General features: G+C 43.7%; 1 protein-coding gene across 3 annotated transcripts in view; it reads right to left on the bottom strand.

Moving 5' to 3' along the window:
• Positions 1 to 17,445, bottom strand: part of VWC2 (von Willebrand factor C domain containing 2) — a 57,452-nt gene extending 40,007 nt beyond the window's left edge. The window contains exons 1-3 of one of the 3 annotated variants that reach the window (XM_032118455.1): positions 17,367 to 17,445; positions 15,476 to 16,257; positions 8,645 to 8,774 (exon numbers count right to left, since the gene is read on the bottom strand). In XM_032118455.1, the coding sequence (XP_031974346.1) occupies positions 8,645 to 8,774; positions 15,476 to 16,189 (844 nt within the window). In that variant the 5' untranslated portion in view covers positions 16,190 to 16,257; positions 17,367 to 17,445. Of the gene's footprint in view, positions 1 to 8,644; positions 8,775 to 15,475; positions 16,258 to 16,455; positions 16,697 to 17,007; positions 17,105 to 17,366 lie in introns of those variants that run through there. The other 2 variants (XM_032118461.1, XM_032118471.1) reach the window with 2 other exon arrangements.
• Between the last annotated feature and the right edge of the window lie 323 nt (positions 17,446 to 17,768).

Raw genomic sequence — 17,768 nt, 5'->3', positions numbered from 1 at the left:
GACACATACAAAATTAAAACAGACATCCAATAGCAGAATGGAGGAACAGAATTAACACTGGGAATATTTTCTCTAAGGAACAGCATATAAAGACATACTGGATGTAGGATAAAAAGCAACTCCCTTAATGTTTGTTTTCTTTGAACAGCAAAGGAATAGCACTGGGGGCAGTGTACAGAACAGGAGTGGGCCGCAAGGTGAGATCGGGGATCTAATTTTTTCTTTTCACATCTTACCTATCTGTGTGTGTGTAAATAAAACTGCAATATAAACTCAGAAAATTCTTATATGAAGAACTTAAAAATACAAAATAAACAGGCAAACAAAACCCCAAAGCAATTGGTGACTTCATTTTGGGGAGCATGAGCTAGCTGTTCTGCTAGAAACCAAGTAAATGCCCAAATGCAGCTCTGTGTAACAGGGAAAGTGTCAGTAAAGACAAATCAAGCAATAGCCCACTCCTTACTCTAATTTCTTATGGCTATTGTCATGAAGGCACTTTCCTGTCTGAACCCTAACCAGCATCCAGAACTACACAGGATGACAGATACATGAAACTGCCATCACAAACACTATAAGGTACATCAGACACATGAAAGTTGCTAGAAAATTATTTTCTCTTCCCATCCCAGGATTTCAGTGTTTGTTCTTTTTCTATCAGCACAAGTAAGCCTTTTCATTTTTCTGCTCCTGAGGCTGACACAAAACACCCTTTAAGAAGCCAGGTAGCTGTGACACATGGAAGTTCTGACCACCATGAGGAACTGGTGGCTTGTTTCCCACACTCACCTGGGAGTATCACCACTAAACAACAGTTTGGGGCACATCATAATTGACTTTTGCTTCAACCTACAGTAAAATGACAATCCCTGCAAGTAGCTGCCATGAAAGTAGACTGATACAGCAGAATTTAGCTTTGATATATGACTTAAGCCTGCAGTATCCGGTAAGAGGCAAAAAACTGACTGCTGAATGCTTTTTAGACTCACTGTAGCAGCCTACAATGAAAAAATATTGCAAAGTGAGTTCTGAAAACCTTATAGGATACACTGCTTTTATAGCTTAATAGGCTTTTCTACATCCTTCTACTTAAGTATAAAGTACCACTTTAAATACCAAGGCTAGTAAAATTTCGGATTATCCTCATGTGTCTGAACAAAATGATGGGACATTATATACTCGGGGGCAGTTACAGCTGCCTCTTGACAGCAGAACTCCCAACTGAGAGCATTTTGGCCTCTGGGTGCAAAAAAAATGCACACAATATTTATTTGCAACAGATACACTATATAAACTGATTTATCCTTGTAACTGACCTAGGCTTAGTATAACTGGGTACTTTTGCCATGTCTTCAGACAGATCCTTTTCATCCTCTGATGGGTTTCTATAGTTAGGAAAATAATTGTATACCCTGGAAGCCAACATAACTTGTATGCTAAAGAAACACCCTTAGAGGAGATAACAGCACCTACCACTGCTTAGCCAGCTGAACAGGAACAATGCCAACAGTGGATCACATATCCACGTGCATGCGTGCACGCACATGGATGTGAGCTGGAAACAACAAGGCCTGTATGGTTGTGGCAGAAGGTTTTGCTCAGCCCACTCTGCAGTGCTGATCCATGTGCATTTAAGCAGCTTTGGATCTAAGTGGAAAAAATGGCACAAGAATAAAATTCTGTGATTTCTGCCCAGGAAGCACACATGGCTTATGGAGCCACCAACTTTCCCACAGTAGAGAGAGAAAGTGAGCAGAGAGATTAAAGGAGTTTAAAGGAATTCCTTGAATTAAGACAATATAGACCAAACTTATTCTCAACTTCATCAACAGCAGAAACAAAAAATAAAAACTACTGCAACTAGTTTACCAACTTCACCTACCAGATTTGGAAGCCACTTTCAATGCCCAATGCAGACAAAAAGAAGCACGTCTGTTGTTTTCAATACATGGCTGCCAAAATATCTGCTACAGTTTCTCAGTCTACCTGCATAATCTCTAGGCAATTTTAATCACATACAGCTGTTCGTGCAATTTTAATGGTGTTTTTCTCCCTGAAACATTCATCCCCCCTAGAACATTAATATTTCTTGGTTAAGAGTCCCACATTAAAAATCATTTTGTGAAATACAGTCTACTAAAGTGGAGAGTCTATGCAGAAGTTTTTGCTAAGCGACTTATGTGCACAGAAACATGGAGCAAATGTTACCCTGCATACACAAGCATTCAAATGCCTGAAGTAAACACATTAGAAGGGAGCAAATCACATTGGTGCATACTATGTGGGTGGAACTGGGAATAGTTTGAAAAGATTTCTTGTTCATTCGGTTATTACTTTTTAATGTACATTTCATTTTTTAAATAAATGGAATACTGTTTCAATCTTATCAACTAGAATTTACAATCATTTTATGGTACCTACATTTTACATCTAGAAGAGACCACCTTGACCATCTGATTTGATCCCCTCCTTAAAATGCAGACTGAAGCAACCACTCTGGCTTTAAAACTTCTGGATCTCATTTGCTATATATAAATCAGGTGCCAAAGCATGACTGAAAAAGTATTTAAAGTGACAATAGAAAGAGGAAGAGAGGACAATCAAAGGCGCTGCTTACTTAAATTTTACAGTGTGACACTCCTGATGTTTGTGATAGTCCTGCCTTGACCTCTACCTGGACAGCAGCATGATGATACTTCCTTCATTGCTGAGATTAAGACATTTATGGTCAGGGCCATATCATATTTTATTTAAACACACTGCAGAAGGACATGAAATTTTACAGTTCAGATTCTCCATGGTACTTGAGCTAAGCTTGGGCTTCAGGGAAGAGCAAACAGCCAGCTCACGTGAGAGCTGCCAAGGTGCAGCTTCCCTTTATCAGCCCAGAATAAACATCTTCCTCTTTCTTATGGCCAGACAGGCCTCTCAGCCCAACCACTCTCCAAGCCCTCTCTCCACCTGGATTTTTAGAGGGATGACAGGGGCAACAGTACTGCATCAACCAGCACCATTTTTTAACAGATTTGAGTCCTGAAGTGAGACAAATTCCTGTTGTATGAACGGTAGCAAAAGGGGACAGCAGCTCTGCCAGCCATGACCAGGGTTTTGCTCCCTTGAGAGCCCCTTCTCACAGATGGAGGTCCCACTTGCCATTCAGCAGCAGTCTCAGGTCACCTTGGGCCTAAATCCTGCAACTGTACACAAAGGTCCTAAAGCAAGTTTCAGCGAGTCAACCTCACAGCACAGAGATACAAAACCATCACCACTCACCCTCCCCAGCCACAGCACATTAGGCCTGCACTTCACTAGCAGCAATCATTTCAACCAAATGATGCATGTATTTCAACCATAACTATGAATACAAATACCAAGTAAGGTCCTGACTCATTCCACCCAATGTACCTGAAATGACTACAATCAGAGTAAAGTCTCCCTAGTGCACAGCCAGTAAGAATAGACATCTTCTGCAAATGTTACAGCCCTGAGAACAGACTTGATCCTCCAGGCATCAATGTTTTTATTTTTGACTGTACAGCTATGAGCCTTTGCCGAAAGGAGAAGTTCTTCCTGCTGTAGACAGAGAAACAACACTGACACACAGATAGATAAATGATAGGAAGACAACAGGATCCGCTTCATTTTATCTGGGGCAATCTTTCAGCCATATAATGAAATAAAAATCTCTTGGGGACCTTAGATCAAAACGTTTTTTGGTCTAGCAACCGCAACTCCCCCTCAGGCTCCACGTGGGTTACAGGTTTAATCTCATCTTCCTGCAAAGGCACCGGCAGGAGTGGGGCCACCCTTGACTCCATCGGCTGCTCCATGGCTGCAGGCTTCAGGCAAAACAGACAGACTTCAGCTGTGTATGCCTATTAGGGCTCTAATGCTGGGAATAGCAGCAGAACACACAACCAAGGCAATTCAATCTAGAGCAAGATAATTCACTACCAGTCTTACCCCCCACCCCTTTCCACAGCACCAAATGCATCAGTGACAAGTACCCCACCTTTTCTCAATGTAAGGGCAATTGTATGCCCATTATCTCTACCCTTAACTCTGCACAAACTGTAGAAGTGACTGTACCTGAATCTGAGGTTATTGAGATCACTGTGAACAAGGATGGCTTCTGCAAAAGTAACCACAATGCTAATACTGTAAAGCAGGATGGAGGTCTGAACTAGGCACCTGTTAGCTAAAGCAACTTTCTGAAATCAGATTTAACTTTCTGGATGTTTTTTCTTGTGGCTGGTGCTGATGTTTAGCAAAAGCATGGAACTCAATGTGTCAATCCACATGGGAAGGAAGCCTCTTTTCCATCCCACTCTGTCCTCACCCTGTTTCCTTTCAGGGCATTTATAAACACAAAACAGCTCCCACAGTTACAGTGACTTGAGACATAAAAAGCAGAAAAATTCCCATAACCCCAAGATCTTCTCAGTGAGGTGTTATCTTTTGTCCCTTCTATATGCTACTTTTCAGAGTAAATGTTCTTTTAAAGCACCTTGCTGTCCCTGCCCACAAAGGAGGAAATAATATCTTCAGCTATGGAAGTATCCAGGCCTCTTTTTGAAAGTCAGGATGCGATATAGATTATTAAATACTACACATACAACTATTCTTTAATTCCACAAGTCTTCCATTTACCACTTCTTACATTCAAAGCAAGTCTGCACCTACACGTGCACAGTTGTGTAAGCCCTACGTGCAGTTACACATCCACCCCTCCTCGTAAGGGTTGCCAGCAATTTTGTGAAAATAGGTCAGAGAGGTCAGCTACATACCCTCCTTCCCACAAGAGATAAGGTGCAGTGTCTCACACCTGTCAAGACAGTGAATTCATTAATTTCTAACAATCACAGGCTTCTTAACTGGGCATTTGTGCATATTCTTACCAGTGAGAGGTAGTTGCTCAGTTCTCACTGTCGGGTCACTGCTAGCAATCTGCAGACCAGGTAAGTTGGGAAGGTGTTGTATGTTAAGAAGTGTCAGGAAAGGGAGAGAAATCAGTTTGATTGTGTACATTTTTAACACAAAAATGCTAGTAAATGTAGTGAACCCAAACGTCACCTCCCAGCCCTTCTTGCTCTACTGCAGATCATGACAGCAGTTACCTCACTCGGATCCTTTCTGTGGTTCCAGCTTTCCCACCGTTCAGGTTATATGGCTGAGCTCCCTGTACATCTCCCAGAGCTCTTTTGTGTCACTAACATGATGTCACTGATGTCATCGCTGTAACAATCAACCCTGAAGCACAACATGATGATTGTTTCTTCAACTCACATTCACAGCACATTTGTTCCAGCAGGCTTGAAAATGAGAGGATGAGGCAGGCTAGGTTTTCCTGCTCAGTAGGTTTTTGCTCCAATCTAATTAAAAACATTCAGCAATTCACTGAAGTTCCTAGAGAACTGCACGTGTACCACACTTTAAAATAAGCTCTAAGTCCTTTATTTTTTTAAATGCACTCCCCAGATGGAGACGTTTCCTCAGAAGTTTTTTTGTGATATTATACTGAAGCTGCTGAACCAGAGAAGTTAAGCTGCTTCTGAGCTATCTTGGTCTTGTTGTTATTGCTAATGGTTTTCTTCTTCATCTAAAAGCTAACAAGGAAAGCCACTGTTGGTTCTCTGACATGCAGAGAAGTGACAGTACAGCTCACTAGAAACAGGTAGCTGTGGTCACCTTGGTCTGAAACTGGGTCAGAGATGCCAGCTCATGGTTATACGGGAGAAATATGCAAGTAATATTAGGGATTCAGAGGCTGAGGACAAGACCATCCTTTTCTTGCTGGCAGAAGTCAAGCAGGTTTAACAGCTCTGAGAAAAGGCAGCTTCCTCACAACAAAAGGTATGTTTCATGTACAATTTTTGGTAACTTTTCCTCATTTCTGGAAAAAGTGTCAAGGAATCTATGTGAACAGCCTGTCAGAGACTGAAATATTACAGTTTATGACTTAAACATTTTCATGAAGGACTTTTAAAGCTGTATTACAAAAGCTGTAGTGAAGACTACCGAACCCTGGATGGGGCCCTGACTGAGGCCTTACACCGCTCGCTGATGAAGATAAAGTAACAACTCAGGTCTGGGGACATTCACAAAGCACAGGCTTAACACCTCCAAAGGTGGAGACCACAGCCCCAGGGCTATCAGCTGCCAGGCTTGATCAGACCCTCCACCTGTTGGGGGGGTGGAGGGAGGAGAGGCTTTGGGTATCTGGGAAAAGCCTCTTGTCAGAGGCACAGTGACTGCCCATCCTCCACTGTGCAGAGGAGCCCAGCTGAGGGGTCCTCACCGGGGGGGGGGAACCTTATCCACAGCAGAAGGGGGTGACATGGCCCATCACAGGGGCCCCCTCAAAGGGGTCCCCAGACCCTGCACCAGAGCCCCAGAGATGATGCAACAGACCCTCAGTGTTGCAGGGGACAGTGTGTCAAGCCAGCCCCTGCAAGGGAGATGTGGGTGTTCCACCTGGCCCAAAGTGTACATTAATCCACAGGATTCTGCACTCTTCGGCGTGTGGCGGCGTGGTGTAGCATGTGGTGACCACGGTGGCGACGGGGGACCCTCACCACCAGCAGACCAGATTGAGGGGAGCAATGAGACGTCGTTGGGACCCTCGGATGGGTGATATGCTTCCACCTTAACCCCTGTCACCTCTCCCTGTTCCCCCACCCACACTTCTTTTTCTTTCTTTCCTCTTTCTTTCTCTTTGCCTCTTTTATTATTAAATACAACACATCAATTTTTTGGCACCAACATCTAACTTCATTTGGTTTTAATCTCGTTTTGGGGTATATTTTGAACCTTCTAAGTTCTTCCTGAGACATAATTTTCTTTACTCTTCTGGGTTTAAACAGGATCGTAACACAGCCAAGCCAAGCCCTGCACTGCTACACCACCTTAAGCCAAAAGAGAGCCATCACTGGGAGACTGCCACTACTGTGCTTTATGTTGCTGCTTGTGGGAGAATGTGTGCTGATGGAAAGTCCATCCAGCTCCAAACACTGTTAAGATAACTGGACAAATTCAGTAGGAAAGACTACAGCGTCTTGACGTATTCTGCTTATAACTCCATCCCTGATACTGGAAACAGACCTTTTGCCAGCTAAAGTCACTTCGACCTGGGGAACTGTAGCATGTCACATACAACGCCAGCAACATTCTTGCCATCAAACAAGTGCTAAAGGATCCTTCTGACTAGCTAGCTATGATATCACCAGCTTCCAAATTCAGACTTTCTCAGGAACTGTCCCTAAATGCCTCAAAAAATGCCTGTCCTCATCTCCAGAAACAAGAGTGCCCTTAAGCTGTACAGCCAAGAACAAATTCCTTCAGGGTTGTAACAACCAATTAAGGGATGTGAAGCAATTACTTTTATATCCATACAAATGAAACTCCTCCAATGCAATTAACAATCCCTTATCATCTACTATTGAATTTGCGGAAACCATATGCTGTACATTCACTCCTCCCCCAACTTTTCCACAATTTTAATCAGTTTGTTTTAGCTAATGTAATGAAACCTACCTATTCAAGAGAAATAATAGATGTCTGCACATTATCTGAGTATTTCTAAATGTCCTTTTAAATTTTAAATATAATTTCATTTGAGATTTTGCAGCTTTCATTTCTATTAATAAATTATCATTTCTTCTATATAAGTGAAGAGCTAGTATGTCATGTAATTTTTTTCCTCTAAATAGACTAAGACTTTGATCTAATGCAAGCCCTTGCTGGGAGTAGAGAGACTTTCTGTCTAATTTAGTTATGAAAAATATTCAATTAAACTTCGGAGTTTAATTCATTTAGTTATGAAAATTAGATGAGCTCAATAAGGTACATTTGATTTGCCTTAAGAAAAAAAACCAAACCAAAAAAAGGAGAAGAATATCTGAAAGGGAAACAAATATGAATGGAGAACAAAAGTAGCTTTCCCTGTTCATGTTGAAAGGTGGATAACATGAAGAGTCTGAGTTCCATTTTTGTGCCTACATAAAACACAGCCACAATGAGTTCATGCAAATTTTATATCCAAGAGATACATGAACAGCTGGTATTAACATCTTAATTGTCTCTTGGGTAACAAAAATCCCCATAGATCATAACTGAGTCCATCCCAGTCAAGGGAGATCTGTTTCCTCACAACAGGATTACACCATCCACACAAAACTCTTCTCCATCTCCACTCGAGGAAAAAGAAAAATATCTGAATTATTTTTCAAAACCAGAACAGAACAATATGTGTCACAGTATCCCGCAGTGGTAGGGAGGAGAAGAGAGATCCAGCAGGCAAGAACTGTGCAGCAAGATTGATTTATTTAATTATTTTACAAACTCTTTTATAGACTTTTTTCTTCATAGTCTAATTGGTCAAAGGATCAGCCACCCCTTGGGGTGATTGGCTAAAATCCTAAACATCCATTGTCAAAATATTTTTCTACTGTACCATAAACAAAGGTTTGCAAGGTCGCAGGTGTTCATAGTTTATAGAACTCTACAAGTATCTTCCGTGAGAGAGAAAAGTATCTCACGGGACTGGGAAGAAGCAAGAAAAATTCTTGCTAGCAGCAATATTTGTATCCACAAACATGGATCTCTCCGACAGAGGCCTCCTCCTACTTTTGCAGCCATCACTCACCATTTTTGCAGATGGGACAGCACTGGTCGGGCTCATACACCGGATCCACACACTCGGTCTGGGGACAGGCTGAGACCGTGCACAGCACTTCACCATTGCCTTCACAGCGACACCTTTCACACGGAGAAACCTGAAACACAAACCCAGTCACCCTTTAACTCCTTCACTTAATGCACTCCTGGAGTGTGCAATGCCCACCTTCTCATCTGCAATGTTCTTTCCTTCACATCTTTTTCCTCCCCACTCTAAAACAAATGGGTTTTGTGGCCTAAATAATGCAGAGAGCAAGACTGGGCTCCTGCAAAATTACAGAACTACAGCAGGAAAAAAAACCCAAAACAAAGCAGGTTCTTCTCTGTACCTACACAGCAAATGGGAAAGTCAGAGGGATGTTGAAAACAAGAACAGTGAAGACTTTTAATACAAATAAAACAACAATTATCTTATTGAATCTCTAATGAACTTCCTGAAAATTAAGTTCATAATCTGGTTTAGTTCTATTAGAGGTTCAAAATATACTTTAGAGAAAAATATTCTATTTTAAGAAGAAAAGTTTTGCTAAATGAAGTTAGAAGCTTCATTTAATGGAAAACCTTATCAATTTTTTCAGGTTTGAAAGTATTGTGATAGCAGGAAGTTAAATTTTATTGAAAACTATATTTTTCAAAGAGAATTCAGGAAAAAAACACATCCTTTTGAATTCAGGTGTTTCCCATAGGTTAACTGTATTTGGACCACTCTTCTAATACTCGTAACTTTCTGAAAGGAAGTTGAAATTCAAAGAAAGGGGTGAAGGAAAATACCGGTAATCCTTTATACCTAGTGAAATGTTACTGGCTTTGAAGAACTCTTACAGAATAGGAATACCATGAAATAGTTACTTGAAAGACCTACTTCAAAGAAATTAATTCTGAACAAAACAGTAGCAAGACTCTCTTTAGTAAAAAATGGACTTTGAAATGTCTGCAGTTCCCACATATACAATTCCAGCTGTCCTCTTCAGCATTCCTGACCAGGCGCATCACACTGCACTGCTGACATCCTCATACCACACAAGATAGAGGGAAGCAAGGATGTGAAGAGCAACAAATGCCATACTGTAAATCTCATTGCTGCACTCCAAAAAACCACATGGGTACCCATGCTCAGAACACAGGATGAAAACGCAGCTGAACGTTATTAGTGATCCTCTAAATCTATAATCTGTGCAGATTACTGGTTTACTTAAGGAGGAGGTTGTTCTTTTTATGGACCCTTTTTCATTCCAGATTCTAGCTGATGCAGACAACCCCCTCTGCATTTCTCCAATAAGAGCAGAAAAAAATAAAATCTAAAAAAGAAAATAATTATTTGCTGTGAAGAATCACCCAGATGCCTGACTTGGAGATCATCTGCTTCTTCTCCCTATTTTTTAGGCAGCCTATCACATTTTTTCCTCAAATCCATTCTCTTCTTACTTGCCTCTCACATCCTTCTCACTTCCAAAGTTCAAACATGTGGATGCTTGCACAGCATCATCTCCAACTAAATGCTCATTCATGCTTTGCTACTTCCCTTCCCACCTGCCAAAGCTGCTATTTGCTTATGCACATATCTTTCACGCCCTCCCCTCTGCTTAGAAAGCCTAAATAGGGTCTCTTGCTGTGTTGCTTTCTGCTTTTATTACTATTATTTATTTCAGATTTCCTTTGCTACCTACTCACTTTGTGTTTTCTCTTTGCTTTACACTCTACCAAGCATAACACCACAGTGTATGTTTATAAAATCCTACACAGAGGCTGACAGCCCAGTGCAGCAGATCTTTGTTACAGACTTTGGGACAACTTTGTCCTGTAATTGGTTTTAAACTGCCACATTCACTTCCAGAGCTGGAGTGTCAGCAGATGAGGAGGTTCCTGATCCAGTGCTCAGAGTTGAAAGGCTCAGGTATTTTAAGTAATCACTTGAACCACATGTGAAGTTTTGAGTGTCAGCAAACCTGAGATCCTAAGTATTAAGTCAACAATAAGACTCCTTCCTTCTAGAGTTACATCCAGAAACAATACTTACTAAATTATAAAAACATAGTTTTTAAGGAGGACTAATTTTTTTTTATATTATTTTTAAGTAATCCTACTTGATCAAAGATACCAGAACTCAGTTCCAAGGATCAGGATCAACAAGCCAAACCTACAGCTTTCAATCGATTTTAACACTTTTTGCCATGACTTGGAAAAGATGCAAATTCACCAACCATCAAAAGTTCAATAAGACCAGTAGCTACGACAACAGAGGTTCCTTAGCCCAGGACACTGCTTAGTAGCTGTGTCATTCAATATTGGAAGTGGTGTAAAAACTAAAGTATCTGATTGCAATCAGGAAACAAGACAAGCACACAGATGCTATTCCTAAAATCTCTCCTCTGTAAAATTTAAGCATGTTCTAATTAAATAGGTTTGCTAGATTTCCAAATTTGACAAAGGCTGAAATTCTCAGAAAAGTCACTTGATGAAGCACTGAAAATACTATTGATTGAAAAATAAAGCTGATCTAATTCTTATCTAATAATGATGAGTTTTAATACACATTTCTGTCCTATACAGCACATACACCTGAAAACTATATCTTTCATGAACAGAGTGCACTGTTAATGTGATACTGCCATAATGAAGACACTTCTAGTGTCATAGATCATGGGATTTCAGGGGAATACTTACATTACACCCTTGGTAAGTACGGTCATCTGCACAACCCACCAATCTGAGTAATGGCAGCAGTGATAAGGAAGGTCCCCACGAGCTTATTTCTAGAGAGATCTTTTCAGGCATGTAAGTAAACCACAGTGGCTGCTAAAATGGTATCAGCGTCAGCCATTATCTGTTCGTCTTTGGACTAAACAGTGCATTCTTTTTATAGATGATCAGGATATAGCAGGAACTGTAGAAAACCCCCACTTTCCGCAACTTAATGGCAGCTCAGTACTTGGAGACGTAATCATCATGAGAGAGAGAGAGACAGACAGTAAGACAGCATGTGTATGTAACAGCAGCTAAATAAATCAGAATGAAAAGACCCATTTGGTCCTTCATTTCCCCTCTCTACTCATGCAATGCAAGCACCCTCCCTGCTGCACAGTTCCTAGTGGCAGTCAACGCAAGGAGCATCCCACTTGTTCTGGTGGGAAACGACCAGCCCAGCAGCACTCAACACTCAGCACTTCTGACATAACCAGGCCGGACTGGAAATAATATCACCTATCAACCTCTCTCTGAAGACTAATGATACCACGTCTGCATGGTCTACAGATGAAGCTGTTAACTCGATAGCAGCAGCAGTTCTGCCGCTGAAAAAACTGCAGGAAGGCAACAAGAGGCAACAGAAGTCTTGTGTATTCACCATGCAGCCATAAAACCTGTAGAAAATAGAGTGCAGATGGCAAAAAAACCTACTTCTTTAGAATTGTCTAAAGGGAAGTTTATGAGGAGAGGTACAAATGGAGTTGCAGACATTGTAAAAGAGCAAATGCACTATGGTATAAACCGCTAAGTTTTCCACTAGTGGGGCGTCAAGAAAGCTCTAGCTTAGTAGGTTTATCCAACAGCTTAGTGCAAATTTTCATAATTAGGAAGTGACAAATCATTCGTAGTCCAAGGGAATTTGAGGCTTTCCCCTACTCCCTTCCACATGTCAAACTTTAATTAGAAAATAAAAAGACATCTAAACCAAACCAACAAAAAAGCTGAATTAAAAAAATATATACAACCTACAGTCGGTTCCTTTAGCCTTGAAAACACCTAAATTAAAAAACAAATGCCCAAAACAATCATAATCCCAAACTTCCTTGCTTTTGCACTGGAATTTTTACTAATATTTTCTTGCCACTTACACAACTCAGGAGAACATGAATGGGGTTACACTGACAATAAACATACCAGCCATGCTTTTACTCCTCTCTGTCTTCAAAATACCTCAGCTCTTTCAAAACTCTTTTGGGCTTGTTGACTTCCAGATTTCCAAGTAATTTACCCACAAAAAACCCCAATTTGCTTCCTCATGGTAGCAAGAAAATTCTAAAAGACACAAAGCAACAACTTTCAAAAATATAGATCGTTTCCAAAACATTGCACTTCTGAAGATAATTTATGGCTCTGGTAAGACTTTCTATGCCAGCCCTCATTTTCAAATTTTACTTGAAAGATTTGGACCATGTGCTTTAGAAATCTCCAGCTTCAGTGCAGAACTTTATCCCCATTGCGTTTCACCAAACAGAGGTTTTGCTACCCGTTGCACTCATATGGATGCTGTGATCACACTGCTATTCTGCCTCACAAAGCCCACAGGGGACCAGAGTGGTGCTGATGGAAACAGCTTTATGAGACCTTGTCCTTTCCCTACACACAAGTTGTGTTTTGTGTTGACATCCATGTCCTTTTTGAAAACAGAAAAATGCATGCATACGTGCACACACAAGAAGAACAGACTGCAAATCAAAGAAGAAACACATGAAACCTCAAATTCCCTGGCACACTCAGCTTCTGGCTTCAGTCAGGGCAATTCTTTGCCATGCCAAGCCACATAGGAATTTTATATAAGCAGACTCACAAACTTGCACACATAATTACACATCTATACATAAATGTTTGTGCAAATAATGTCACTTAAATTCTAGGAGGTCACCTTTTTCTTCCTTCAGTGATGGCTGGCACTCTTTGCCACTAATAGTAGGTGCAGACACGGAGAAAAATCACACCGCTATCCATTTACAACTCCTTCCCTGACCTTGATCAAGAGATAGCATATTAGTAACCTCTCTAAGACCATCAACTTTAAACTCACGAAATTACGTTTGAAGCTGTGTGCAATTGCATTTTGCAATTGCTTCCACTGAGCAGCAGCAACCGGACTACATCTGCACCTCGTGTTGCCAGACAACTCCACTGATTGCCATGGCCTGGGCAAACAGCTGCATTTACAGCTTGTGCTCACAATATTGGAACCAACACTGAAGCTCAACTAAAAAACAAGGTTCTCACATAGGAAAATAATCAGGCTGCAGTTCCACTGCCTAATTGCATCAATAACTTGCTTGTCCTGAGCAGACATCCCTTCTCATTCATGTTTCCAAAGCTGAGTAAAAGAAGGCGGTAAGGGAACCGAAGTTTTGTTAGAGGAGGATACGAAGACAAGGGCCGAAAGCTGAATGGGGTTGAAAAGAAATCTGATAGCCAAGATCTTTTCAGAAAATTTCTGTAAATGTCACTGTTCAACACTCCATTTTTACCAAGGCTGCCAGCCGTATTCAAATGTACCAGGGAACATTAAGGTTCTACGCTCACTACACATTTAACACAGTATTTTAGGCTTGCTTTATAGCCATTAATACGACACCACTACATAAACAGGCTAGGAAATAGAACTCTGTAGAAGAATGTGAATGAAGAGCAGGGAGGAGCCTTTAAAATTCTTTAAGACTCATTAGTCTTTAAAACTCTGAGCTATGAAGAAGGTGTGGAGAAGCTTCATCTTTTGGCCATCCCCGAAGAATTAAGTACGCTGGGAAAGGAAGGATCTCACAAGCCATCTCTGAAAAGGTCACACCAACTAGCTGCTGTTAGGGCAGCTGCTCCCTCTTAAGTAGAAAACTGCCACCCTGAAGTTCAAGGCAGTCCTTGAGGGTGACATGGAAAAAAGGAGGATGATACAAGTTTTCTGCCGTACCACGCAATTCACCAGTGCTCTGCGCATCACTGCCTAAAAAGGGTAAAGGGCAACACTGTTATTCATTATGGAGAAAGTAGTTCTGCTCCGTTATTTAGTTTCCCTTAAATTGAAGAACATGGAAAGACATTATGAACCAAAGTTAAGTTTTCAGGAACATGCAAATACCACAGACAGCAAATGAGGCGACTTACTTTCAGCATTCACAAATACATTTTCTTTTTCTCCATCCTGAGAGGGGCTCAGCTTCCAGAACCTTGAACTGTATTTCATATTCCCCTCAACATATTCAGCATGAAACTCTCTGGCGTATTCAGAAATGGGTTTTGCACCAGCTCTGTATCTACCAGTCTTTCACAAGCAAATTCACAAGTCATTCTTAGAGCCTGGTCAGCCACAATAAAATACAAAATGGAAAAAGACAAGGTAAACAACCAGAAAACTGGGCCCAACTCCACAACTTTTGAGTGCACTGTAACATCTTGCATTTTCAATGATAATGACTTAGCACAACAATGCTTAAAAAGACCCTACTCTAAAAGGATTTCCCTGAACATAAAGCTTCTCAAGTCCTTTCTTTAAGTATCACTCCAACCTAGACTGCAGACCACACCGTTATTAAAAAGAAGGCCCATTCTCAGAAAGTAAACATTATGCAACCTTGGCAGCACCACTTAAATAGTTAAAAAGGAAAAAGAAACAACTGTTAGAAAGTAAGGGATCATCGCAGAGTGATTACTAGGAATAGAAGACAGCCCACAAAACCCTGCTTGATCCCTGCAGGGCAGAAGTTTACCAGTTAATAGTTAAATAAGGAAACAAATGTACTGCTGAAATTTTTCATAAAATCCGTAACACCACCGAGTAGCATCCTTCCAAGTAGCATTTTTTACTGTAAATACCAAAGGAATTAATAAAGATCAGCACCCTCATTCAAAAATGTTAGAGTATCATAGAGCAAGAAAGGTCATGTTTAAGGGGAATATTTTACAGGACTGCAGAAGTAATATTAACACAAAAATGAAAAAGAGGAGGGGGAGACCCAGAACACCCTCAGAGAAAGCAGTTAAAGAACATAATACCACTTTAAACAAGAGAAGAATTCACAAAATGACTTTTGGCTTCAGTCCTTACCATGAACTCCTCTAGGGTCTGGTAGGTTTTCCCTCGGAACTCGCAGTAGTTCTTCCTCTCCTTGCACTGCGGGCAGCACTGCGTGGTGTCCACATGGATGCAACGAGGGTGGAGCCTGGGGCACTCGGGCTGGATACATAGCGGGCCCTCCTCAGTGCAGAGGCAGGGGCAGGCAGAAGGGCCCGGCGCAAACTTCTCCCCGATGGCATAGACGAAGCCGCTCTCGTCCACGCAGCCTTTCCCACGGTAGTCCGGATAGGCGTACTCCTCCGGAGGCTCGGGAGTGACACTCGCAACAGATGCTGGGAGAGATGAATCTTCAGCCACCTGAGGTTCCTCAGGAGCAGCATCCCTTTGCTCCTGCACTTGAATGCTCCCAGATTTACTGCTTGTCCCCTGGCTGTTCCAAGCCTGCTTTTGCTTAGTCCAAGACTCCTTGTTCGAGTAGTTCCTGTTTCCTTTGCTCTTCCAGTCCCTGCCACTCTCCTCCCTCCCGCTCCTGCCGATCTCATTCATTTTCCCTGGACCTGTCTGGCTGTCCCTTGTAGATGTGTGATCCCTCTTTTCCTGGCTCGCCTTTATCTCCTGTTTGTCTTGAGCCTTGGCCAGTTTTTGTACAGGTACGGTGGAGCTACAGAGGGCAACCATGAGGCAGCAGGTTACGAGAAGAGAACTAGAGAGAGCTCCAATTGCCATTGCAGTAGAGCTGGGCATCACCTACTGCATCCCACAGGGGACACTGCATTCACATCGGAGGGAAGCACTTCATAGATCCACAATCCCTAGGAAAAGAAGGATTAGGAATACTTCAGCTTCTGCACTTCTTCCCCCCAGCACCCCGCCTCGCCTCCACCGATGCAACATCTCAAACAATGTGCAACCTGCCTCGGTAGTTTATGCAAAAGGCAAACAGCCTGCTGCTGCATCCCTCCCCCCCCGCTCTGCCAAGTCTTATAAATAGCAGGGCTCTGGACACGGACCGGGCGTCTTCGTCTCCAAGAGAGCACCACGCAGAACTCCGGGGAGTCAGCGTTTGCAGAGGCAGGTGCAGGCAAAACCCGGAGCACTTGGGAGTTATTTTTAACTTTCAGATGACAACATGTGAAGAGGACGGACGCCCGATGAATTAAACGGAGCTCCCCAAAATCCAGCAGGGTGCGGAATAGAAATTACCCAGTTGAGTGCTATTCACTATATATACACACGATGATTTTCATTAACCTCTTATTCAGTCTGAAGTACGCTAGTTGGGGTTTTGTTTAAATACCTACCAGTGAGCACGTTTCTGTTGCAGACAACTAAAAGCAAGCACACTAAAGCGAGCAAACTACCTGCCTTCCGAACTACCCAAACCAGCACACAAAACCTCCTCTTCCTCGCCCGTGTTCGAAAGGCAAGGGAGAGCCGCTCCGAGTTCCCGCAGCCGAGGCTCATTTAACACACATCCTCCAGGAGTTAACAGCGCTCCCGGCTCCTCTCCCTGAAACACTGCACGCCAAATCGGAAAAAAAACCCCAAACCAAAATACGTACACTACTCCGGCCACTCAAGCACTGCCGCTGCAGCCTGCCGGCACGACCCCAGCTCCGCGGTACCGCTTCCCAAAGCCATTCAAAAGCCTCTCTCTCTGCCCGCCCGCCTCCCCGGCCCTCGGCGGGGCACCGCGCTCCGCCCGCCCGGCAGCGCTGCCCGGCCCGGCCCGGCCCGGCCGCCGCGGGGGACCCGGGGCTCCGCGCTGCCCGCCCAAACTTTCCGGAGGGCCGGGCAGCGCCGCCCGATCCTCTCCCGGTGGGGCTGGGCGGGAGCCGGGCCAGCCCCTTCCCCAGCCCGGCCGCCTCCTCCGTGGCCCGGCGCGACGCCTCCCTCCCTCCCTGCCTCCCGCCGTCCGTACCTGCGCTGACGCCGCGCTCAGCCCCGGCGGCGGCTCGGGGCGGCGAGCCTCGCCCCGCGCCCGGCCCCCATGGCGGGGCCGCGGGCGGGCGGCCGGCGGCGGCTTGTTGCTGCCCGCTCGCCTCTGCAGACCTGCCGAGCCCGCAGCGCGGCACGGCGGCCACAGGCGGTCCGGCCCCGCCGCCCCGGGGACGGGCTCCGCCGCGGGCCCCGCTGCTCTCACATGGCGGCCGTGCGCCCCCGTCCCCGGGGGCGGCGGGGCAGGACGGGGCGCTCCCTGCCGCGCTCCCCGCCTCCCTCGGCGCCGCAGGTGCGGGCAGGGCGCGGCGCGGGGAGGGGACTCTGTGCCCGCCGGGGGGCGGCAGTGCTGCGGCCCTGCCCGCCCCTGCCGCCGCCGGAGGGT

This window comes from Corvus moneduloides, chromosome 1 (assembly GCF_009650955.1).
Source record: "Corvus moneduloides isolate bCorMon1 chromosome 1, bCorMon1.pri, whole genome shotgun sequence".
Lineage (NCBI taxonomy): Eukaryota > Metazoa > Chordata > Aves > Passeriformes > Corvidae > Corvus > Corvus moneduloides.
The sequence above is the reverse complement of the archived record's forward strand: the minus strand, read 5'-3'. Positions and strand labels throughout refer to the sequence as shown.